This window comes from Myotis nattereri (assembly GCF_964212035.1).
Source record: "Myotis nattereri genome assembly, chromosome: 1".
Classification (NCBI taxonomy): Eukaryota; Metazoa; Chordata; class Mammalia; order Chiroptera; family Vespertilionidae; genus Myotis; species Myotis nattereri.
In genome coordinates, this window is record NC_138075.1 from 132688246 (window position 1) to 132715703 (window position 27458).

Genomic DNA, 27458 nt, shown 5'->3' on the forward strand with positions numbered 1-27458 from the left:
ATGGTTGAGAATCTACCCATGAACCAGGAGGTCATGATTCGATTCTAGGTCAGGGCACATGCCCGGGTTGTGAGCTCATCATTGATGTTTCTATCCCTCTATCCCTTTCCCTCCCTCTCTCTGAAATAAATAATAATTTAAAAAGAAAAAAATCCTCTACAGTCCTAAAATAAAAATCATACAGCATTTAATTGTTGTTTTTTTGTTGGCTTATTGCTTTGTGATAAGGTATCAATGCAAATTAAAGGCATACTAGCTATAAACCTGGCATAATTCAAGATAGACTGAATTCCATGAACAACATCTATCAACAAAACTGAGTAATAGCCAGGGAACTCAAGTGTAAATTATCCAATTTTAGGTGCCTCGCACATATTTACCATGATATGAATCCCATAATTTAGGAACAGAGGGGTATTGTAGCACTAATAATAGAACATTGGAAAGATAAAGAAAAATCTGGAACTATGACAGAAATGTTTATAAACACATATTATTAGTCTAAGAAAATAAGTCATCTGCAGTCTCACACTAAAAAAACAGCTATAAGCATAACATGTCCTTCAGACTCATATTAAGCTCCCAATTATCCAGTTACTTACAAGGTGATGTTAAGTAGGTGATGTAGAAGCCTTGGTCATTAATCTGGTCGTCCGAATGAAAGTGAACTCTGGCGAAGGGACCTGTCGTCTGGAGTGGAGGGACAGACAGGGTGGTGCAGAATTTCCCAAGAACAGGATCCTGACTCAAAGGGCCATCTCGGATCTAAATCAACAACAAAACTAATCATTAAGCTCTAATGGTCAGATTCTAACAAACAAAATCATGTTGGACATTAATTTCAGAAAATCTGTCATTTAAAAGTAATGGCTCTGGGAGGTGCTTTTGTTTGTTTTAACCTTTTGCATTTTATTTTATTTTTAATTTATATTTATTGTTGAAAGTATTACAGATTTCCCCTTTCTTTCCCCATTGACTCCACCACTGCCCTCCCCTCAGGCCTTCCCCACATTATTTTCTGTGTCCATGGGTTATGCATATATGCATACAAATTCTTTGGTTAATCTCTCCCCCATATCCCTGCCTTCCCTCTGAGGTTCGTCAGTCTGTTCCAAGCTTCTATGTCTCTGGATCTATTTTGTTCATTAGATTCCACATGTGAGTGAGATTGTGTGATACTTGTCTTTCTCTGACTGGCTTATTTCACTTAGCATAACACTCTCCATTCACGTATATAGCTAATACAAGCTTGGGGATCAGTAAAGGGTAGTTTCCTTCTCCCATTAATCCCTGGTGCCTTATCTTCTGTCTCAATTTCAATTCAGAGGTTGGACTTCTACTTTGAATTTTTCTCATGATGTCACTAATCTCAACATTTTCTTTCCTAGGTTTTCTCCCTAGCTATTTGTTTGGAAATTTTAAGGCCCTAGTAATCTAGAAGAAAATGAATATTCGCATAGAAAATAGGAGAAAGAATACCAGCAGTGTCAGTTAACTTACAGCTTTGTCTAGGTATCTGGGAGAATGAGAAGGGAAAAGGAAGTAAAGTCAGATTAGACACAACAGAAAGATGGATTAATGAAATTTAAAAAGTGAAACTTTAATAGTGATGAAGTAGCATAACAATGACTATGAGGGTTAGAAATCAAGTCATTTTAATTGTTGGTTTTTAATCTATTAAATATCATGTATTGCAATTGCAAATTCTATACTACATAGAACACCAAGGTAGCAAAGGAGAATCTCAGCTAGGCACAATGTAATTTTGTCCTTTCAAATTACTTTTACTATTGTCAGCAAAGTTATAGGGCAGCATGACTTTATTCCTATATTTAATTCATTCCTTAAATATTATTGCTTGTTGAGAAATGAGAGACATTTAAATATTGTCAGTGATTGATACTTTCTATTAACTTTATATCTAAATTAATATGCAGAAGTGAGAAAAGGCTTATAATATTCATTTGATGGAATTTATTGAAAACTAATTTCAAGAAAGTTCGCTTTAATGTCAATATTCAAAAGATTGTCTTGATGAAATTTTCCAGGGAGAGGTGGGTAGATCTTCCAGTCATTCCCAAGGTTTCAAAGCCATTACAACAGTTAAATTACTAATGGCTTTAACTTGTGGAGATCCCTGTTTGACATCCACACACTTCTGTCCTTTATGAACAATTCCATAGTGTCACCTTCTCCTCTAATGGACTTGGAAAGCATATTATCTTTTATCACTACTGCAAGAGGTACTGAGACTTATGGCGATAAGACAGGAACAACATAAGAACAGAATCTTCTCGATGATATTTCAGTCTACAATGGAGAGCACATATTTTTATGTACCTATATGCATATTGCATTGGACTATAATAGCCTTTTCTTTCTCCATATATTAAACTTTTACTAACGGTAAACAGGAGGCACACAGACTGACTCTATTCCTCCCAATGACTATTATTATATCCCAGCAAGGCTCATCCTCTATCAATGCATTTCAACACAATGGCTATTAAATGTCTTCATGGAACACTATGGTCAATTTGTGAAATACCTTAACAGTTTACCACAAGATAGGAATCTGCATTGGAGAAAAAACCGTTACTTAGTGATTATTTCATTAATTCTGCTATCCCCATGGGCACTGGGCTTCTAGGAAATAATAGGGGCAAGCAAGGCAGTCTCTTTCCCAGGTTCAAGTGGGACTCAGAAGTAAGAATCTGGCTCAATTAAGAATAAGGACTTAGCAAGACTTAGACATTGGCTGCCTATTGAACAACACATCCAACTACTGCTAATAAATTGTGGCCATCCACGGACATCACCAAAGTATAGTTTCTTGTGTCCTAATTATATCATAGTAAGTTCTATCTAAATACAATTGTTTACCTCAAGATAATCTTTGCTGCAATCATCATGGTGCTCCAGACTTAAGGTCCCAAAAGCAAATGTTATCACAAGGCCAGGACTGGTTATAACTCTCCAGACACAATCTCTTCCTGGGGGATAGTTTCCAGGATATCCCGGAGACTTAATAGAACCGTAAGTACCAGTCAGTATACCTCCACATTCTAAAATAAGGAGAAAAAATAACTTTACATTTGTGTACAAGTTATAATTCATGTAGATTTACCATAGTCCTTGCTGTGGGAAGCCAAGCTTCATTTAAATAACTATGTGTAGCTTCAGACACCCCCTTAAATTAAACAAGACTTTCGGTTTTCCAGTTTGATAAAGTTATAAACCTAGAAGTACCAATTTATAAATAAATGAATCACCCATGTATTGAGCTTTATACTTGTCAACCATCATATGGTGTTATATGGTTTAAAACACAGTGCTAACCTGTCTGAGGGACAAATAATAGGCTGATTGATTCACTTTTTTCACTTTAAGGGAGATTCACTCTGCACATTAACTCTTCAAATTCTGGAAATTCTGTCAGTTCCTATGTCTTTCTACAAACCAGATCATTTTATACGTTAGAATAGTTAAGCACTACATAATTTTCATATGAGGTTTCCTAGCATTATGATATAGTTTATTTAAATATTCATTTTATAAGTGAAGAAAATCAAATATCACCCTAGTTGGTTTGGCTCAGCAGATAGAGCGTCAGCCTGTGGACTGAAGGGTTCCGAGTTCTATTCTGGTCAAGGGCACATCCTCGGATTGTGGCTCGACCCTGTAGGGGGCATGCAGGACACAGCCAATAATTGATTCTCTCTCATCATGGATGTTTCTACCTCTCTCTCCCTCTCCCTTCCTCTCTGAAATCAATAAAAATATATATTTTAAAAAAAGAAAGAAGTTCAAATATCTATAGTGGTTGCCCAGGGATGGAGCAAATGAAAGAGTGGGCCAGGCTTTCTGACACCCACTTCACCATCTGCACTAAACCCCATCAGCCCTATAAAGTTGTTTATCAATGATGGGAAGAATCTTTTCTTTACTAATACCCACATTTATTTAACAGAAAACCTATGGTGGCTTATGAAAAGTGCTACTGCGAAAAAAAAATAAATAAATACACTAAATAAAAATCTCGACTGCCATAAATACAAATTGGGGAAAAACAAAAGAAGATGACATTTCAGATATGCAAGATATGAGATTTACATAGTTATGCAGGTTATTCAAACAAAAAATTTGCTTCCTAGGCAAAAAGAGAAACAAATAAGTTACATGATTTTCATTGTTTCTAATGAGAAAACATCACAGTTGCTCAAAGGAAAAGACTTTTTCAAAACTTAGTACTTAAAACATTATCATATGGGTAAAAAAAAAATAAAACATCATAAGCAGAGTGGAATGTTAATGGCAAACTAGGAAAATGCAATATGTAATATAAAGAATTAATATTCCTAATATCTGAAGAGCTCTAAAAATTGTGATATAAACAAAGCTCACTGAAAAAATTCAAATACCCTTTAAAAATATATATGAAAAGACATTCAACCTCATTCATAATAAGGAAAATACAAATATACTAACAAATGGAAAATGAAATCTTAGAAAAATAATGTCATTTAACATAATAAATATCAAATATCTAGGAAGAAATAAGAAAAGATGTGAAATAAGTAAACACTGAAATCATAAACCACTACGAAGACAAATTAAAAGAAAACTAAACAAATATAGAGTCCACATTCATGAATTGATAGGATCTGAATTTTTAAGAAGTCATTACTTTCCCAAGTGATTATAGATTCCATGCAATGCCAACGAAATCCCAACGGACTGTTGGGGGAAATTGATGCTAACATTTATATGGAAATGTAAAGAACCCAGCATATTTTAAAAGAACAAACCTAGAGGATTTACACAACCGGACTTCAAGCTTCAGTAACTCAGCCAATGCGGCACAAGGATAGATTAATAGAACAACAGAAAAAATGAGAAATTCCAGAAATAGTTCCACAGATTTATTGATAAATGAATTGGAGTTTTGGTATAATGTTTTTTCTATTTTTTTATGTTTAAAAAATCACATAGTAAATGTTTTAAATAAACCACCAAAACAAAAATACAACAAAAACAAATGATCAAATAGTCATTAAGACAAGGAATACTCAGTGAAGGAGAGGTCAGTGTCCTCACTAACATCCCTGCAGTAATTTACAAGTTGAGCTTATAAAAATTCTGTTCAGTAATTTCAGAAGGGACTCATTAAGACTAATGTTTTTTAAACTCTTCCATTTCATCCACATTTTATTATTTCTGAAAACAAAATCAAATACAAATTAATGTAGATTTATTTGATATAAAAATAATTATAATATATATATATATATATATATATATATATATATATACCTAAGTGACTATTCAACCGGTAGCTATGACACACACTGACAGTCAGGGGACAGACGCTCAATGCACAGGCATGGAAACATGGAATAGACTGATGAATCTCAGAGGGAAAGGGGGAGGGGGGAAGCAAGAAGAGATTAATCAAAGATCTTATATATGCATACTAGAGGCCCAGTGCATGGATTCGTGCACTGGTGGGGTCCAGGGCCTGGCCTGCGGAGATCAGGCCAAAACCGGCACTCCAACATCCCCCTCAGATTGCCAGAGGGTGCATTCGTGCACCGTGCCTCTAGTATATAACACCGGGTCTCCAAATATTCAATGTATCAAAGAAGATTAATATTGATTAAAAAATTAATAACCTCAAGACTTGGCTTTATTGTGCTCCATATTTACACTTACCTGGTTGTTGTGTTTCCCATCTTATTGTAAAGCCTCTCTCATTTCTTAAATGTTCAGAATAGAAATGAAAGTAGAGAGCATTGTCACTGCTGAGGAGTTCATGTGGAGTGCTGGAGCCACAGAACCTTCCAAGCTGAAATGCTGCAGAGGAATCTCCATCGTGAATCTGAAGAAACTCATGTGGACAGTTGCTCACTGATTCTAATTGGAAAAAAGTGAAAGTGATACGCAGCACCTAAAAATATAAAGGTCACAAGATATTATCCTTCATACTCATGTTAAGTCTAGAGTCTGCCTCCCACTAATTAGGAAGCATTTACAGTGAGTCACTTTTAAGAGATATATCTAAAATGCCCCAATTATCCACAAATACATATGAAAAATCTATTTGTTAAGTGACTTGTGTTAAAAATTGCTTACACTTCAACTAATATCAACATATATCAAAAATCTTTTTTTTTTGGTGTGAGGTAAAATCCCATCGTTTCCCCCCTCACATATATAAACAACTATGCCAAAATCTTAATGTTAATTACATACATTTCACAGCTTTATTGAGTTATAAGTGATACACAAAGAACTACACATATTTAATGTAAAATTTCATGAGTTTGGACATATACAAACACCTGTGATATCATCACAACAATCAATAGATATATCCAACACCTCCCAAAGCTTTCTTTCTCTCTCTCTCTCTCTATCTCTCTCTCAAAAATTTTTATAGTAAAAACATAATCTATTCTCTTAAAAAATTTTGAACTGCAAAATACTGTATTGTTAACTATAGGCACTGTGCTGTACAGCATATCTCTAGAATGTATTTATCTAGCATAACTAAAACGTTGTATTCCTTGAGTTGTTATTCAATGGATTAATGAAATATATTTTCCCTAGATTTCATTAAACTGTTAGGTCAATTAAACAAATGCTTCCACATTAGTAAAACACATTAGACATTTGAAAAATTTACCTTAAATTAAATTTAACTGATTAATATTACCATTCACAAGAATTTATATCGTGATCCCCTGAATAGCCTATAGCTCACTCACAGATGTTCTTAGGAATCTGTGAAACTTTCAACCAGATACTGATGCCCAACCCACACTGGGAACCCCAGGTGTAGACTGAGTAGGTATGGTATTGGCAAGTATAAAGTCTGCAAGTCTTCATTGTTGCACATCATAAGAGATGAATAATAAGAGCAGAGAATGGGCAAAGGGAATATGAAGAGTTCTGCACATACAAGTAGGAGAGAATAAACACAAAGTGTGTCTCCAAGTTAAGATGTTGGAATATACAGAAAAGCATAGTAATATAGTTAATTATATATAAAACTAGAGGCCTGGTGCACAAAATTCATGCACTCGGGGAGGGGGGGAGCCCTTGAGGGATGTCCAACTGATGGCTTAGGACCACTCTGCTCTGAGCCATCAGCCAGACATCCTTAGCGCTGCCATGGAGGCGGGAGAGGTTCCTGCCACTGCCGCTGTGCTCGCCAGCCATGAGCCCCGCTTCTAGCTGAGTGGCACTCCCCCTGTGGGAGAACACTGACCACCAGGGGACAGCTCCTGCATTGAGCATCTGTCCCCTGGTGGTCAGTGTGTGTCACAGTGACCAATCATTCTGCCATTCAGTCGATTTGCATATTTGCCTTTTATTATATATAAAATATTTTTTATTGACAACCTCACTTAAAACAGTCAAACAACCAAAAGAAGGCTGTTGAATTTATTTTATAATCTAAAACCACAACAGTATTCAACAAGTGAAAAAGGAAATCAAGATATTTTTGAAATTCTATACTAGGATATTTTTAAGATCTGTTACCTAACATTACATCATGCTTTCCCTTGAAGCAATTTCAATAAAAATAAAATAAATGTCCATGATTTGTACATAATTTTCTAATCCTTTATGTAAATTATGTTGGGGATAAAAAGATATAGAATCACAATCATCAAGAAAACAGCATAAATTTTCTTACAGATTGAAAATAAAAATGTCAAAATTTTTCACAAAATAATTTTTTTGAAAAAAATTTGTTTTCAATGTCACGAAATATAATTCATGAAAACTAAGTGGAAAGAAGGAAATTCATATCAAATATTCACTGAAAAATTGATTTTGGAGTTTATTCTATTATGGGTTAACAGGTCCTCTTTTAGAGGGGGTGGAAAATGTTTTCTGACCTTACACAATGACCTCTATAATATTGCTGAAATGTTAATGGGATTTAAGGGAAACCTTCTCTCAGAAGTATAACTTTATTTCAGTGAGCCTACAACCTGGTTGGAAAATAAGTATTTGGAAAAGTTGAATAATAAATACTGGAGACAAAAGCACTAAAAACCTCCAGCTCAGATTTTAATTTGAAGATTGTTTTTGCAGCAGTTCGGGTTCAGAGTTATTGATGTTGAATGGCCTGGGTTCAAGTGACAGCATGGCATTTAAAACCACACGCCCCGGACGAACTTCTCAGCTGCTCTAGGCTCCATTTCCTTATATGCAAAATGAGGATATATATGTAATTCTTTTGGGTTATGAGTGTTAATGATATAATCTGTGGAACAATTAGCATTGAACACTGGCACATGCAGTGGCCCAGAGAAGACACTAATAAGAAAATCATCTTTTTAAATAATATATGTATTTTTATCTATTTCAGAGAGGAAGGGAGAGGAAGAGAGAGATAGAAACATCCATGATGAGAGAGAATCATCAATCAGCTGCCTCATGCATGTCCCTCACTGGGGATCAAGCCTACAGCCCAGGCATGTGCCCTGAGCAGGAATGGAACTGTGACTCCTGGTTCATAGGTCAATGCTCAACCACTGGGCCATATTGGTCAGGCAAGAAAATCATCTTAATAGAAGTTCCCATTTTTGTATATAATCAACATTATTGAGTGATGACCTTCAAACATGACTGTATCAGTAAGGACATGCCTTTAAAACATCACTGACTTGCTGTCAGCCAACCCATGTAGAGCATCATCCATAGAGCATCATCCATGGTGGGCATCATCCACAAAATACCGTGTGTGGGCGTGCACATACAGTGCGATTGAAACTTCGTGGCCCATGCGCAGAAGTTGGTATTTTGTGGAAGAGCCACACTCAAGGGGCCAAAGAGCCGTATGTGGCTCGCAAGCTGCAGTTTGCCGACCACTGGCCTAGCCCAAAGCCTGACATTTAGTAAATCCTCAATATATAATTGACAAATTATCACTATATGTATTTTATGTAATACACATGCCTATATATAAATGAAATCTACATTAGACAGGAGACACTACAGTTACCTTTCTCTCTTCGGTTCGGACAACCCAGAAGCAGTTAACGTCATGAACATAGCCAACATCAGGGCTCTTATAGCTGAAGCTCCCGTTCACCCCTGAGAGGGACCCTCCACAGACTGCAAAGGAAAAGAAGGGGAACTGTGCTTTTCAGAGACTCCATAGAGGAAGAGGCTAGGGGCAACTCTAACCGTGCTGATGAGACATTTAGAAAAGTCTGAGTAATTAACATTAGAGACAAAAGTCCTGCCATTCTTCTCCCCTGTCCCCTTTGCCTTGGGTATCCACCCAAATCTCACTTCTTGTTGAAAGTCTAGTTCACTTCTCCTCATCTCCACCATGAATTTCCCTGACCTTTGTATGCTCACTGCCTCCCATTCTACCTTTGCAACGTTTGACTTGACCCCACACAATTTAGTTCTTATCTTTAGTTCTTGTTTATTCTCTGCCAATTTTGTATTAGTCTTGTCTCCTCAACTGGAAGATAAGCAGATTATATGTGGAGAGAGTATTTTATGCTTTTTTGTTTCTTCATGGGGTCTACCACCATCCTGAACACACAGAAAAGCCTTGGTAGACATGCTGATTCAGAATAAGGGGTAATAAGGGAGGGGTGGAGACGTTATAAGAGGTTTTCTGGTGGAGGTTGAATATGACATACATTTCGATGGGAAGCAAAGAAAGAATTTGGAAAGATTTGAGGGAGAACTATCTAGAATAAAGAAAAAAGGCAGAAATATTCATGGCAGCTCATGAGGTCAGGTAAGGAAAGATGTCTGTCTTAAAAAGAGTCCTTTTAGAGAACTAATGAAAAGTAGAGGTATAGGAAGAGGCCTGGTTATAGAGGAGAATTGAAAAGCAGTCCCAATATTTATTTAACAGGCAATGGGGAACCCAGTATATTCTAGAGCAGAAGAGTGACATGATTAAATAGAATATTCTAGGGAAATTAAATGACTGCTTTAGAGAAAACCCACTATTAGAAAACTATAATACCTGAGCATATTTTGTTTTCAGAATGGACATAATGCAAAGAGAAAAATTTTCCTTTGAGGAAAAGGCATTTCTGGCTTAAATTGAGATATAAATTCACCTTGTCAATTCTATACAATTTCTGCAAGGAAACACTTAGTTCTAAGCATTGGAGCAATTAGACAAGAACCTGCAGTAGGACTCATTAAACGATGATAAATTTAAGCTGTGAGCATCTGTGGTCTAAGAAATGCTGAGCATACCTTGCTGGGGAATGTGGCAGAGAAATCCAGTCCAGAAACGTGTGCATTCACAACTGAAGGCATTAATGCCATCAACACAGGTTCCCCCATTCAAACAGGGGTTGCTCAGACACTCATTGATGTTTTCTGTGCAGTTGATACCAGCCCAACCCGATTCACACTTACAAAGATAACCAGACACTGTGTCCTAAGGAAAGAAACAACATAATGCCATAGAACAAATGGATAGACAATCAACTCAAATCAACCCAAATAATAAAGAAAAGTGAAACATGATGTATGCAGCAGGTGTTGAGTCTAACTTGCACTCATTCATTTAAATGGTGATTGCTAAGTATAAGTTAAATCTACCGGGATCAAACTGTAGGCATTGTTTTACTTCTTTGTAAATCACTAATTAACTCATTGGTTTTTCCTGGGAACTAAAATTAATAGTTACCTTTCATCTCAGAGTTATTGACAGTTCCTTATCTTAAGTTTTATCATTACCTTAAAAGTAATAAATCATAGAAAACATATTGCATAGATATGAAACTAAAATTATTCTCAAGTACAGTTTCCTCAGGAATAAAGAACTCACGATGCATTGTCCATTTAAACACGGGCGACTCAGGCACATATTACTGAGTTGCACACATCCATTTGGGCCAAAACCATTTCCAGTATATCCCGGGAGACAACTACAGAAAGGTAAGGAACCTGTTCAGAAATAAAAGTGAAAGTGTAAATACAGGTCTTTTCAACTCAGACCCAGTAACAAAACTCAGGCTCTCTTGTCTAGACAAGCAATCATCCAACTCAAGTGTGCAGATCTCTAGGGGCAGGCAAGACACGGTGTAAGGGGAATACACTGGAATCTTTATTTTTCCATTTTTACCTTAAAAATAAGGAAGGCATTACATGTCTTCAATACTTTATATACAATGACACTGACCTATATGTCATGGTCTTGCGCAAGGGTGAGGTACGCTAAGGAAAAGGGGAATTTCTCATCATGGAGGGGTTGACAGCAGAAACGAGTAATTGAGTTAACGAGTAATCTTATGATGATCGCATCTATTGCATGCATTGTACAGATATTGACTCACTTAATCCTCTCAAGTGGGTATTATTATTATTATCCCACTTATAGATGAAGACAAAGCTAGAATATGGTGGAGTCAAGGGAAAATCAAAATCCAAGTAGTCTTTTTCTAGAACTCATGCTCTTAACCACTTTAATATGCTGTTAATCAATAAACACTTTAATAATCACAAGCGAGTATATATGTCACATACATATTCTTTGATATATGTGCATATATATGACATGTTAGTAAAAATAAAAGTGCTATTTTGAAATAGCAAAAGATATGATAAAATTATTCAATAAATGGAGTTGGGGCCAGCCACCCATTTGAACGAAAATATCAAGGTAGATCTCTATTTGAAGCTATAGATAAGAATGAATCCTAAAAAGATCAAAGATCTTAATGTTTAAATAAATAAAAATATAAAAGAATATGTACTTGAATATTTTTAAAAGGTTTGTTTGGTAGGAAAGGACAAATTCTGAGGGGGGGTGGGATTTTAAAAGAAAAGATTTTACCATTTTGACTACATAAAACTTTTAAACTTCTAAATAGAAAATTCCATCACAAAATGAAAAAATAAAAACAACATGCCAAGAAAAATACATGTAAAATATGAGACAGATAACAAGGTAATATCCTTAATACACAATGAAATTTTACAAATCAATAAGAAATTGATGAACAAAGGACATGGACAAATAGAAACAATGGCCAGTACTATGTGAAAAGCATTAATTATTAATTATTAGTAATCAAAATCTTAATTTTTATTTAATCAAAATTGAAATAACTGGAAGGCAAAATTTGGCTATAAAATTGACTAAAATTAAAAATAACAATAGTATTCATTGTTGCTAAGAGTGGGGTAAATGTATGTTTTCATACACTGTTGTTGAGTATATAAATTGATTCAACATTTCTGAGAGAAAGCTTAGCAATATATATTTCAAAAATTATATGGGTTGAAGTTTCTTTTAAACAGCATTGCAGACGCTATTGGTATTTTCCCTAGCTCCATTTTTCCCTTCCTTACGTTTTATTTTAATTGAGGGTATGGGCACCTGAAATAAAAACTACATATCTCAGCCTTCCTTGCAGCCAGGGTTAGCCGCCAGGCTCAGCCCTGGCCAACAGCATAGAAATAAAAATATCCTTAAAAGAAGTAGACTTGCCCTCCTTCCTCCTTTTCTCCTTCCTGCTTGCTGAAATACAATTATGAGTTAAGTAGCTGAGATAATTATCTTGAAAAATAATTGCTAAATTAGAACCGATCATAAAAGAACACAGTCTATTGCATTTTTTAAAATCCCAATGTACAGTTTTGTGACATGGATTCATTTTTTTGTTTGAAGATCAAAAAAAAAATTATTTTAAAAAGTTGATTTGTTTTATAACATTATATTAAAATACCCCAAAGCAGAGGGAGAGTGAGTCATTACCTGGGCCGGGGGAGCATGTCGCCTGTGGGTGGCAGCCTCCATTATTGACCGAGCAGACGTCTATGAGTGTGCACACTCTTCCATCGCCCTGGTACCCTGACCACAGCAAGAGCAGGGGCACGACAAACAACGTTAAGACTATTCAAGAAGAAGAAGATCCCCAATCCGAGAATCAAACATCATGAACAAACCAACCAGAGATCCTCTATCATCAAACAGAAAATCTAAAGTGTCATAAACAAAATTTCATAATTAAGAAAAAGGACGAGAATTAGGAACCTGATTTCATAAACAATGTTTGTGGTTGTTTCTAATTACAAAATAAAAAAATTAAAAAGGTATATGAAACTACTGATACAGTTAGTGCTGACACTAAAAAGTTGACACTTTTTCATTTCAATGACTTGATGATCTTAGAGCTAAATTATTATAGAAGTCCAAAGTACTGTTGTTTTGTGTTAATGAAACATAGTGTTGCAGTTAATCCCTTAGAACTCGTTGAACTTCCTGGATAGTAACTCAATTCAGATTAGAGAAGAGCAGTAATGACTCCTTTCTGAAAGAGAAAGAAAACTAACGTGTATTACATACCTACCTTCAGACCTGTTATTCAGTAAACTTTATATGTAAAACACTTCATGTGTACATTATAGAAATAAATTATTTGTGGGAACAATGGAGCTATAGGTCTGGGATTCACGGAGACATTTTTTCAAATTCTGCATTACCTCAGTAAGCTATTTCAGTTTTTAATAAAGGCTTGTTGTCCTTTGATATTCAAAAATTTTTTTCCCTTCTTTCTTATAATACAGCTAGTACTAATGCACCCTGAATCTGTAAGTTAAGTAAAACTTTCCAGACTATTCAGTTTATCTCCTTGGACAGAAGTCATATTTAAAATGGAGGGAAAAAATCCCTTTTTTAAATGTATGGTTTGCCTGTAATGGAATCAGAAAATTACTGTAGTACCTGGTGGACAGGCCTGACAGTGGAAAGACCCAGGTGTATTCACACACTCAACAGGTGGAGCCACAGAACAACCGCCATTATTTGTCTCACATTCATTGATATCTTGGCAATAATATCCATTTCCTTGCCAGCCTAGAAAAATAAGATTTGAAAAGTTAGCTCTACAGATGAGTCAACAAAGAAAAAAAAACAAATAGTCACAAACATATAAAAACTTGCTTAGCTATAAGGAACTCTACATTTAAATGAGATATGCTCTACCTATCAGGTTGACAAAAATTGTTTTAAATTTTTAGAATCAAATTCGGCAAAGAGGTGGGCAATAGGAGTACACTTATATGCTGTTAATCAGAAGCTAAATTAATAAAACCTACTTGGAAAGAGATCTAGCAGTATTCGTTGCATTTCTTAAAATACATACCTTTTGACTACCAATTCCGCTTCTTAAAATGTATTCTACAGTGATAAAACTGGCAGTATATAGAGAAATAGGCAAGAATAAAAATAAAGAAAGAAATAGGCAAGCACATGTCTAAATGGGGAAAAGACTCTCTGTGGTCAATAGGGCCATAGCTGATTACATTATGACTCATCTGTTCCATTGAATTCTACAAACTATTTTTTTAATTTTTTTCTTTATTGATTAAGGTACTGGTATTACAAATGTGTCCTTATCCCCCCATTGTCCCCCTCCTCTGCTCATGCCCTCACCCCCCTGGTGTCTGTGTCCATTGGTTATGCTTATATGCATGCATACAAGTCCTTTGGTTGGTCTCTCTACAAACTATTTTTAGTAACATGCACACACATATAGAAAGGAATGAATGAAAATACAAAATGTTGGGATAATGTGTAGAATGTGATCCCAATGTGGGGATTTTTTTTTAACCTGCGTATGTATCTATGTGTTTGTAAAAGAAAAGGTAGAAGAGGAGCAAGGACAAATTGTAACAGTGGTCTCCTTAGAAGGAGACTGAGGCGACAGAAAAGGAATGTTGTTTTACTTTAAACATGTCTGTTTTAGTCAATTGTTGTGAGTTTTATTACCCAGAATTCAAATGATCAAAACTATAAGAATGTCTCAAACCTTTTGCAATGAATTCACTAAGCCAAAAGTCACTAAACAAGGCAATGGGGGGTGGGGTCTTTGGTGACTCAGAAGGACAGTCTTCAGCGCACAGCTCAGACCCAGAGCCAGGCAGGCCCAGTGTGAAGCTGGTGCTTACAAGCGGTGTGATCTTGGGTATGTTACTTGCCTGCTCTAAGCCTCAAGGCCTTCTATTTTAAAACGGGAATAATACTCATTGCTGGCATTTCTTGTTTTTGTTGTAGTTGCAAGAATTAAAAATTGCCTAGCACAGTGCCTCTATGACATTTCCATAAAAGAATAGCTGCTATTATTCTGTTGTCTTTGTGCTCCACTTTCTAAGAACATCCATGGAGTGCAGCCAGCCTCGTAAACTCTGAGATCTGGTGCATTCTTCCCAGTGCACCCAGCACAGTGCTTTGTTCACAGTAAGTGGACAGACATCATCATTATATGGATGATGACGACCCTATATAATAAGGGATGAAACTGGACTCAAACCCAGGCGCTCTCTGAGTCCAGAGTCCACATTTCTAATTACCACATTTGACCTCCCCTGGAGATTTGGTCCCTGTACGTCTGTGATGGAGCTGGACATCCCTATTCACAGCAAGGCCATCGGACCTTCTAATGCCACACCCAGATGAGAACTACTGGACTCAAGAGAAGACAATAATTTTCCCAAGTTTACAAACATCTGGCTAGTAGGTAAGGCAGAACTAGAGCACATGTCCTTTGGCCTCAAGTCTAGTTAGTTGATGGCAATATAAAATGTTTGACCTCACAAACTATGGCTCACCCTGCCCCCAATGTTTGACTCGAGCACAGCTTCGGACAAACCTCCCATTTCTGTTGTTCAACTGTCACAGCAGGAAGATGGTCGGGAGTAGGAGTTAGTAAAATAGGACATGAAGCGGGATTGGAACACCTCCTAAGAACGGGCTTCTTATCCTTGGGCAGCAGAAGGAAATTGGTTCTGGTACCATGCCTGGCTGGCAGGCAGAACCCAGCACAGTGCCTCTGGCTGGCGCAGACATGCCCACATACCTGTGGGACAGGCCCCACAATAGAAAGAGCCTGGAGTGTTGAAACACTGCACAAGTTCTGAGCAAGGCGCAGGCCAGAGGTTGCACTCGTCTCTGTCCAGTGTGCAGGCGGAGCTGTTCTGTGGGGACGTCCAACCAGCATCGCAGATGCAGCTGTACTTGGGCTGGCAGGAGGACAGGAGCGTGAATAAAGAAAATCAAAATGAGCAAGAAAACCTTTGAAAATCTCACCAAGCCCCCAACTGTTTATCCCCCAATGTTCAGTTCCATAAGGTAATTGAGTGGCTTCTCTTTTTCCTCCCAATGATTAAGCATTTAGACCAGACCACGCATAAAGAGAAACATCTTTATTTCAGAGTAAGGGAAACCTATAATTTGCCCCCAAAGATGCCAGGGAAAGAGCAACAACAATCAAGAACTGTAAGTCAATATAATTAAAGTCAATCAACTCAGCCTGCTATGTTTTTAGAGGGGAAAAACACCCATGTAGGCACAGACCTCGGAAAATCAATTCTGTTTGTTTCCCTTTTGCAAGTCTCTCCTTCCTTCCCATCCACCATCTTTGGAAGGGAACCATTTTCCATCACGTAAGTAGGAATAAACAGAACTAAAAATAAAGACCTGAAGGTCTCCTGCAAGGCCAGGCGGCAGCACTGTGCAACCCTGCGGGCCAGGAGCCAAGGTTGTCAGGACCCAGAGCAAGGGCAGCAGGGACGTGGTCTCAGCGTCTGCAGCAGTCACAGGGGCCAGAGAAATCCAGCCTCCTGAAAACTGCATGTTGCACCCTAGCCAGTTTGGCTCAGTGGATAGAGCATCGGCCTGAGGACTGAAGGGTCCCGGGTTTGATTCCAGCCAAGGGCACATGCCGGGGTTGCAGGCTCGATCCCCAGTAGGGGGCGTGCAGGAGACAGCCGATCAATGATTCTCATCATTGATGTTTCTCTCTCTCTCTCTCTCTCTCTCTCTCTCTCTCTCTCTCTCTCCCCCTTTCTCTCTGAAATTAATAAAAAAAATATATTTTTTTAAAAACTGCATGTTGCTGGCAAGACGGGGCCTTTTGTGTTTCCATGTCTTGTCACTGTTAAAACTCACACGGTCAAAAGGAAATCATATCTCACAGGAAGACTCATGAAGGAATAATAAAAATGTTAATCATTTATATAATGAAATCTTAACTTCTTGGCTGAGTTTTCTGCTTATTTGTGGACACCCTCATCCCCTTCCTCACCTGTGCCCTGCTTAAGGGCAGGAAGTGGCTTCCCCTCTGCAGCCTCGCAGGGCCATGCCTGTGCACAGTCACGCAGGATGACACACTAAGGACCCTGACTCCCTCCAAGGAGTCACAGTACGAAAGGACCCACCTGTCCAGCCTGTGTGCGGACTTGGTCCTCACAGATGCCGTGGACACAGAGTGCCTTGGAGCCCGCTTCACAGTCGTCATATCTGGATGCACACTGGGGGCCATGTGTCTCAGGTGAGCAGCGACAACTGTTAGTTACACAGAGCACAACGTCAGGGCTTGTATCAGGGTGAGTGCCTGTTTCTTAGCATCATTTAAAAAAATAATTCCAATTGCAGGTCAATGATCTTCATGTGGAAGCATAAACCTGCAAACTAGATTTGCTGGGTGAGGTCTTGGGAGAAAACCGCTCTGCTCTGCTTCAAGCAGTGCAATCAGCAAATGCGTCTTCGTCTCAACTAGTGGGAGAGGGCACGACTTACTACCTGGGCATGACTGCCACGTGCATTTTTCTGCTATCATGTCATCAAACCTTTCAGGGGACAGACATCTATAAGAGTTTGTTCAAGATGGTCCAGGGAGAGATCCGCAAGTCCATTCGTTTGTCCAACTGGACCCACTGGTAAGCCAGGTAACCCACTGAGCAGACAAGTTCCTGAATGTTCTCCAGGACTGCATAACCCACAAGCAACATGATATCCACATCTATGATAATTCTTATTCTACTACAAAGGGCAATACTTCTTCTACCCATGAGATGCACTTAATATAGTCACATTTCTTTCGTAGCCACATTTTAACTCACAAGAAGGAATTATTACATAACACCGAAGCTGGTGAACATTTCAGTTCAACTATAACCTAATAAAGCAAAGTTGTTTTAAATTTTCTTTAAGCTTTGTATAATTCTTAAAATCGCTGAGTCAGCTTAATATCTGCCGTGCGTCTTCAAAAGGAATGTGGAAGGTATGAGAATGGCCCTGGGGGAGCTGGAAGGGGTGGAGGAGTCACCGAGCCCAGTCTTATTTGCACGTATCTGAGCATAGTGGGCGGGGCGGGGAGCCGGGCTCAGAGGTCACTGTGTGCCTGACTTGAACAGCGTTGGACCTCATGGAGGAAACTGGCCACTGGGGCTAGGAGTCAGAGGCGAGGAACCAAGAGAAGCTGCATAACCATAGACCATGAACTTGTTTCTGAGGGTCCTGGAAAAGGCGGCACTCTACCAGATAAAGAAGATGTTTTAACAACACACATTGAGGTTCAAGTTCAGCTGATGTCTATGGATAAAGACAAACCTGTGACTGATTGTGGGAAAGGAGAGTTTGCTGTTTGAGAAGCAACAAGGGTCACACTCAGCACAGAACTTGGTGTCCCCATGGAACAGCACAGAACTAACTGCTGGGGTGGCACCTTTGAGTGGGTTCCTTGGAAGAAGATATCAATGAACGTGGCCAGAAATGGAGAGTAAGAATAGGGTGAGTACCATTCAGGCCCTCACATGAAGTGTCAACAGACCTAGCACATAAAGTTACAGGATGCTCAGTTAAATCAGAATTTCAAATGAGTGAATACATTTTTTGGTACACATACATCCTGTGCAATTTGCAATACCAATATATACACATATATAATTGTATAAAAGTTGTTCCAACAAGAAACCATATTTCTGAGCATTCCAAGGTTGCCTTTATCATTAACATTAAGTCATAGATTAGTAGCAATAGATGATTAAACCTAAATAGAAATTCAACTATTCATTCCCTACCAAAAGTTATTTAACTTCCTTTTCTCTCTACAACTCTCCCTTTCCTCTTCTTTCTCCCATCCTTACAAAGACTATAATAATAAAAACATAATATGCTAATTAAACCAGACAGCTGAACGACCTTCCTGACATCATTCTGTTCATCCTTCCAGAAGAAGCCATGGTGGCAGTGGCCAAGACAGAGGCAGTTAGGGGCGATCAGGCAGGTGGGTGAGCAGTTAGGGGCTATCAGTCAGGCAGACAAGTGGTTAGGGGCAATCAGGCAGGCAGGCAGAGTGGTTAGGGGTGATTAGGCAGGCAGGCAGGTGAGCAGTTAAGAGCCAGTGGTCCCGGATTGTGAGAGGGTTGTCCGACTGCCAATTTAAATAGAAATTCAACTATTCATTCCCTACCAAAAGTTATTTAACTTCCTTTTCTCTCTACAACTCTCCCTAAACTGGCAATCAAAAATCCCTGGAGGGGTCCCAGATTGCGAGAGGGTGCAGGCCTGGCTGAGGGACCCTCCCGCACCCCCAGCCCTGTGCAGGAATTTCATGCACCGGGCCTCTAGTTTTTGAAGATAATTTAATTAGATTCTTAGAGAGATTATAATCTGAAGTTCTATAATCTATAGTCTGAAGTTCATGTACATATTTTTTTCTCTTTTCTTTTTGTAAATATATTTTTATTGGTTTCAGAGAAGAAGGAAGAGGAAGAGAGAGATAGAAACATCAATGATGAAAGAGAATCATTGCTTGGCTGCCTCCTGCATGCCCCACACTGGGGATTTGAGCCTGCAACCCGGGCATGTGCCCTGACCAGGAATCAAACCATGACCTCTTGGTTCATAGGTTGACACTCAACCATTGAGCCAGGTCGTCCTGGCTCATGTACATATTTGAGCATTTGATCCAAGTGGCCCCCTTGTTAAAAGTTTATTTTATCACCATCACCACTTGTCAAAAGTTTGTGTTTGTTTTTTTAATTTTTAATAGGCTTTCTGAGTCTATCATAGATGAAACATCTGAGTGTTCTGAACCTCACGGGACTTGACTGACCATACCTATTAACTGTTCATCTCAGACAATGTAATAACTTGCTGTTTCTGTTTCTTATAAAATAACTAGGGCCTGGTGCATGACATTTGTGCACTGGGGGGGTGGGGTGTAGGGGCCCCTTAGCCTGACCTGCACCCTCTCCAATCTGGGAGCCCTCAGAGGAGCCCTCTCCAATCAGGGAGTTTCTGTCTGTCTTTGCAATCATATGAGCGAGTTGTCTGAGACCCCAACTTGGTTTGGTTTGTTGCTCACAGAAAAATAAAAGCATTTTTTTTTTTTTTTGCTTCATTGGTAGAGATTTCCTGGAAGTTTTAGGATATCTTCCCTTTAATTTTTCCTAGACACTCTGATTTTACTTATGTCTCTCACCTTTGCTTTCCCTCCATCCCCTACCACAACAGTAACTTGCTTTAAGCTCACTTTGCTCTATTGTCTAGGACAGGGGTTCTCAAACTATGGCCCACGGGCCACATGCAAATACAAATATTGTGTTTGTTCCCATTTTGTTTTTTTACTTCAAAATAAGATATGTGCAGTGTGCATAGGAATTTGTTCATAGTTTTTTTTTTTTAAACTATAGTCCGGACCTTCAGCGGTCTTAAGGACAGTGAACTGGCCCACTATTTAAAAAGTTTGAGGAATCCGGGTCTAGGAGATCTCTCTATCACCAAAACTACTATTCCCAGAATTCCTGGTGCTCCCCGTGCTCTTGGTTTTCCCTTCCTACTCTGTCTCTGTCCCATGGCCTCCCACTCTGCCAAGTCCTCCAAGCCACCAGCTCTCTCTCTCTCTCTGCTCTCCGTCTGGCGGCTTTGGGAGCCAATTTCCCCAAGCCGCTCCACTCTCCGCCTGCTCTCCTGCTCTGCTCTCTGTCCAGTGCCTGTGTATGCAAATTAACCTGCCATCTTTGTTGGGTTGATTTGCATATTCACTCCTGATTGGCTGGTGAGTGTAGCAGAGGGACAGTCAATTTACATGTTTCTCTTTTATTATATAGGATAGTGCCAATCTATAGACACTATTTTCATCTTGGGACCTAAAGGCATTTTCCTGTAGGATGTGTTCAGGAAATTGTGTTCATCTCATCACTAAGAGCTCTACTTTTGGACAGTAGCTTAAGATTTGAGAGGAGATTCTGGTTCATGGACTTTCAGTTGAATCCTCCCATTTTATCTCTCGCTCCTTCTTGCTCTTATCACTTAGAGATGAATTCATTTTAATCCTATGCTCTCGTCTACACAGCTACAAAGTACACTTCTTTCATGATATGATAACAAAGAAGTGGGGAGGAAGAAGCCAGTAGACTATGCACTCCCTTGTTGTGATCCTCAAAGACAAGTATTATTAATCCCATTTTATGGGTGAGGCTCACATTGCCCAAGGAAACTTATATCTGTGTTATGTCTGCATGATTGTTTTTCTTTCTTTTTTTAAAAAAGATTTTTAAAATTGATTTTTAGAGAGAGAGGAAAGGAGAGGGAGAGAGAGAAATATCAATGTGAAGCCTGCATGCCCCTCACCAGGAATGGAACAGGCAACCTTTCAGTGCACGGACGATGCTCAACCACTGAGCCACATCAACTAGGATACACCATTGTTTTTCTAGATCACATTCCCACATCCAAAAGCTAAAGTTCGTTGAAGACTTTCCCTTTTTATGTCTTTTTAACAAACAGTGTTTGTATGTAAAACTTATTCTCAAAGTATCTGAATATGGCCTTTAAAGAAAAGGAGTAATGAATTATAAACCTCCCTGCAGAAGTCACTTTTGTAATGGCTAGGTTTTTCAGTCTTCAAAAACACGGCAAGTGCTCTTGGCAATTGGAAGAGGTCAAGTGCACTTTCATAGTCTTAGTTTAACTTGCTTTAGAGTCCATGGTTCAATGCTGATGTAACTGACTAACTGAAAGAGGTAATGAGCTTAATACCTAACTACTATTTAAGCTAAAACCAGACAGTCTTCATGGTTTAAGCTCTCCACGTTTTAAAATCCACCAGTGATAAGAATGGAGATAAATAAAATAAAACCTGCTAAACATCCTTGTGTTCCTAAAGAAAGGAAAACTTACAAACTCAACCTCTTTTCCTAGAAACCTTCTCAAACGGAGCCTGAAGTGTATAATATACACCACCCAGGCATGGCAAATTTGGACCCTTAGGGCTGTCTTAATCCAAAGTAAACAGGAGAATAATAAGAATCAATTCTTCAGAACAAAGATGCAATAGCAGCATTGTGTCAAAATATTAGCTGTTAGCTGCCTGAAGCAGTTGAGGGCAAGCCCTGGAGTCACAAGAACTCCTAGGCAGAAACAGATAATGAACGGTATTCCTTGCTCTGCTTTCAGTAACTCTAAAAAATAATTTTAACCAGAAACTTTCTTGTAAAATAGGGCTTTTGATTAATTAGCATTTGCATAATGATTTATCTTTCAAAGTAAGAATTATAATCCCTTTAAATAAAGACTCCTTTGTCTCCCCAAATCACTGGACTCCCAGAGTTAGAGGCTGAAGGAGGCCCCCCAACCAGAGCAAACTGCCCACCCTATTGCCACAGCTCCAGACTATCCAACAGCCTCTCAAGTTTAACTTTAGCAAATGTCTGAAGTTTCCCGAGGGGGTTACTAACCTCAGAGAAGCTACTGATTAACAAGGATTTAACCTCACTTAATTAATAGAACTCAAGGAAGCCTCCAAGTGATTGCTGTTTCCTTACGTAGACTCCACAGAGCAAGAATTTAATCTTACACTCATGCACATTTCCTATGAACTTTTATTCCTTCAAAAATCTCTCTCATGTCCAGCCAGTGTGGCTCAGTGGTTGAGTGTCGACTATGAACCAGGAGGTCATGGTTTGAATCCCCATCAGGGCACATGCCCAGGTTGCAGGCTCCATCCCCAGTGTGGGGCATGCAGGAGGCAGCTGCTGACCAATGATTCTCTCTCATCATTGATGTTTCTATCTCTCTCTCCCACTTCTTTCTTCTCTGAAATCAATAAAAATATGTTTTTTTAAAGTCTCTATCATATGCCTGAATTAGAGTGTTTATGTTGTAGAAAATGAAGTGGAATTCCTGAGACTTCATAAACTATCCCCATGTCAAGAAGAACCTAGATTTAAATGTTCTGCTCTCAGCCTTCAGCAGATCCCTAAAGGGCAGAGATTAGAAACCAGAATTATTTCCAGAGTCAGCACAATGAGTCTCGGGCTTTCTTTTATAACGGGTGCAAGAAAGAATTCAGCATTGCTCTTAAAGTTTGAGTCTGCTGTTTAGGTAGCTCTCAACTGAAAGAAATCTCTAACATTCCCCCTGCCCCCCGTTTGTATCTGGACAAAGAATTTTCACCCCTGGCATGCAGCAAGTAGTTGTGTCAAAGTTTTTCTTTTCTATTTGCAGGGGAAGGGGGGAGAGTGGTGCTGGGAGAAAAATAATTTTGCCTTGGTTTATGGATCTCATCCCACTTGCACACTTTGATATTCTGTTGCCATGTAAGACCCTAGAAGACAGTGATGATAAAGGAAAGTCAGAGTGAGATCTAATTTCCAGGACATTCCTAGATATCAGGAAGGCAATAAAGTATTAGTGCTAGAAGCTGGGACATTTGCCACCTAATGTCTGTAAGCAGCAATTCTCTTTGATAAATGCCCATAAACATATATCAGGAGATAATGCTTTCAAGAGAATGAAAGATTAGACCCACATTCTGGATCTAGCCCAAGCTTGAATGTTTATAAAAGCAGCAATGGGGGAGGGTCATTTCAGTGAGAAACAAAATACTGATAGCAAAAGCTCTTTAATAACACAATATTTAAGTTAGAGGTGGTTAATTTTAGTTTTGAACCAATTATTAACTCACTGATGTATCTATCAGGAGTTTCAATGAGTCAAAACTTGTAACTTAGAATGAGAAAAAAGAAAAAGTTTCAATAAATGGTGTTGGGAAAATTGGACAGATATATGCAAGAAAATGAAACTAGACCACCAACTTACACCATACACAAAAATAAACTCAAAATGGATAAAGGACTTAAATGTACGACAGGAAACCATAAAAATTCTAGAAGAATCCAAAGGCAACAAAATCTCAGACATATGCCGAAGCAATTTCTTCACTGATACAGCTCCTAGGGCACTTGAAACTAAAGAGAAAATGAACAAATGGGACTACATCAAAATAAAAAGCTTCTGCACAGCAAAAGAAACCATCAACAAAACAACGAGAAAACCCACTGTGTGGGAAAACATATTTGCCAATGTCATATCTGATAAGGGCCTAATCTCCAAAATCTATAGGGAACTCATACAACTTAACAAAAGGAAGATAAACAATCCAATCAAAAAATGGGCAAAGGACCTAAATAGACACCTTTCAAAAGAGGACATTCAGAAAGCCAAGAGACATATGAAAACATGCTCAAAGTCACTAATCATCCGAGAGATGCAAATCAAAACAACAATGAGGTACCATCTCACACCTGTCAGACTGGCTATCATCAACAAATCAACAAACGACAAGTGCTGGAGAGGATGTGGAGAAAAAGGAACACTTGTGCACTGCTGGTGGGAATGCAGACTGGTGCAGCCACTATGGAAGACAGTATGGAGTTTCCTTAAAAAACTGAAAATGGAACTCCCATTTGACCCTGTGATCCCACTTCTAGGAATATATCCCAAGAAACCAGAAACACCAATCAGAAAAGATATATGCACCCCTATGTTCATAGCAGCACAATTCACCATAGCTAAGATCTGGAAACAGCCTAAGTGCCCATCAGTAGATGAATGGATTAGAAAACTGTGGTACATCTACACGATGGAATACTATGCTGCTCTAAAAAGGAAGGAACTCTTACCATTTGCAACGTCATGGATGGAACTGGAGAGCATTATGCTAAGTGAAATAAGCCAGTCAATGAAGGAAAAATACCACATGATCTCACTCATTCATGGATAATAGAGACCATTATAAACTTTTGAACAATAATAGATTCAGAGGCAGAGCTGCCTCAAACAGATTGTCAAACTGCAGTGGGAAGGCCGGGGAGGGTTGGGGGGCAGGAGGGAGGGGGGTAAGAGATCAACTAAAGGACTTGTATGCATGCGTATAAGCATAACCAATGGACATAAGACACTGGGGGATAGGGGAGGCTGGGGGACTGTCTAGGGCGGGGGGATAAAATGGACACATATGTAATACCCTTTGTAATACTTTAAGCAATAAAAAAATTAAAAAAAAAAGAAAGAAAAAGTTAAGATCAGATCAAAAGAACAAAAGACAATGGGGGGGGGGGTATAAGGACACATATGTAATACCTTAATCCAGTGGTCGGCAAACTCATTAGTCAACAGAGCCAAATATCAACAGTACAACAATTGAAATTTCTTTTGAGAGCCAAATTTTTTAAACTTAAACTATATAGGTAGGTACATTGTTATTAACTTAATTAGGGTACTCCTAAACTGGCCTTTGCTAAAAACGTCCTCAATCTGATTGAGGTACGTTCGCTGATGTCGACCCCTTCCAACTCTCCGGTCCTCAACTCATGCTCTGCGTATCCCCCTGCCCGCCTGCGCTGCATCTCCTGTCATCCTGTCACCCGACCGACCGACACCCCCCACTTCTTCTAAAGCTACTTCTTCAAAATAGACTCTCCCATGCCGAAAACCGACTTTTGCGCATGGGCCATGAAGTTTCAATAGCACTGTATGTGCGTGCGTGTCTGCACGTGGTATTTTGTGGAAGAGCCACAATCTAGGGGCCAAAGAGACACATGTGGCTTGTGAGCTGCAGTTTGCCAACCACTGCCTCAATCAATAAAGAAAAAAAAAATTTAAAACAACAACAAAAGAATAAACTAAATGAAAAAGAGAAGGGTTGTGACTGCTTTTTGAAACAATATAGTGTGTTTACAGATGACCAGGAAAGAAAAAACAAAATTACTGTACTTATTTTTTGCTGGAAAGAACAGAATGAATATCGTTGTGAGGGAATTGAAGGACAAGATAGTAGAGACGATAGTAAGAGAGCAAATAATTGCTCTTCACTCTGGTGAGATTACACTCCAGTGTATTCATGCACGACAAAACCAATTCCTTTATCTTTTAATAATCACAGAGTGCAAGCTACCAACCAATATACGGAGAAAGATAATGTATTTTAGAAAGTAATTGTAAGAAACCATACAGAAATAAGTTTGAGGTTGATCTGCCATAAATTTTGGACTTGATTATTCAAAAAGATAATGTGCCAGCCAGTCTTCCTAGAGTTTGATGGAAACCTGGAGGTGGAGTGAGGCTTAACTCTTAGCAAGGAAAGGGAAGTTTTCCTGGAGAGGGCAGTGCCTGAGCTGAGCAGGAAAATGCTGTAGACAAGCCATTGGACAGGGTCAGTCAGAAGATAGGGGCTGCATGATGATTGTCGTGAGGAGCCTTGTAACTAATTGAAGAAAGTCGGTGAGAGTTAACTATTTGAAAAAACTGCAGTTCAATTCCTGATTCTTATTATGGTTAACATGTTGCATAGGACTTGAATAAAGGCATCCTCACTAAATCTATTGCTATGGTGGGGTAACCCTTGATGATGTAAAAACATCCAAAACCTGTGGAGAATTTTCATAACAATTTATTTGACTCCAATCAGGATATTCCTGGAAGCAAGATCTCAGCAGGCTGAGAAAAAATGCTCATAAGAATAATAGTTTTCAGTTTCTCGTTTGCATTTGAGATTAAGGAGAGAACCTAAGGAAGATGGCATGAAGGTGGGAGAGAGGAAGGCAAGAATTGGATTACAGAATAGTTAAAGGTATGTACTGTTTTGAAGGTGGCCAAGTTTTAGAAGGAGGGTTCTAAAGGGACATTTCAAAGGTGTGTTGACCTAAATGCACAGAAACAATGGACAGGGCTTGCTTAAAGCAAAGATAAGCCTTTTACTGAAGAAGTTATGTGCCTGACTATCCGCCATGACCTACCCACTCAGGAATTCATGATCAGACCACCCTGAGAGGCTACTTTCCTGGGCATCCCTTTTTCATCTACACCTGCGTCTATTTAAAGCTCTTAGATGGCTGCTCCTTCGATCTCTGAGTGTTACTAACCCTCAGCCTCACCCTGCATCATGCCCTCCATACTCTCTATGCCGGCCACAGTGGCCCTCCTCCAGTTCCTCGGGGCCTCTAGAAAGAGGAATTCCTTGTGGGGTGAGAGTTGAGGATGCACAGCTTTTCTTGCTCTAGGTAAATAGTTGTGTGTAAAGTTTAAATAGAGCCACATATTCCCCCATGGAGCACCTAATTTTGCTGCCAATACAGATAGTTAATCTTGGATGCTTTTAACTATGGGATGTTTTAACCCTTCAAAAACACATCTTAATATATATAATGTAATATATATATATATATATATATATATGTATATATATATATATATATATATATATATATATATATGAAATTGCTTTTTTAGAAAGAGAAGGGTAGAGGAAGAGAGAAACACAGACCAGCTGCCTCCTGCACACCCCCCACTGGGGATTGAGCCCGAAACACAGGCAAGTGCCCTT

General features: G+C 38.7%; 1 protein-coding gene across 1 annotated transcript in view; it reads right to left on the reverse strand.

The window, feature by feature from the left end:
- CUBN (cubilin) overlaps nucleotides 1–27458 on the reverse strand; it is a gene marked incomplete at its 5' end in the record, with an annotated part of 286558 nt that overhangs the window by 252549 nt on the left and 6551 nt on the right. The window contains 10 exons of the mRNA XM_081091329.1: nucleotides 603–765; nucleotides 2884–3065; nucleotides 5713–5947; nucleotides 9020–9132; nucleotides 10249–10435; nucleotides 10829–10947; nucleotides 12761–12856; nucleotides 13730–13861; nucleotides 15864–16026; nucleotides 17224–17350. Coding sequence (XP_080947455.1) covers nucleotides 603–765; nucleotides 2884–3065; nucleotides 5713–5947; nucleotides 9020–9132; nucleotides 10249–10435; nucleotides 10829–10947; nucleotides 12761–12856; nucleotides 13730–13861; nucleotides 15864–16026; nucleotides 17224–17350 — 1517 coding nt within the window. The remainder of the gene's footprint in view (nucleotides 1–602; nucleotides 766–2883; nucleotides 3066–5712; nucleotides 5948–9019; nucleotides 9133–10248; nucleotides 10436–10828; nucleotides 10948–12760; nucleotides 12857–13729; nucleotides 13862–15863; nucleotides 16027–17223; nucleotides 17351–27458) is intronic.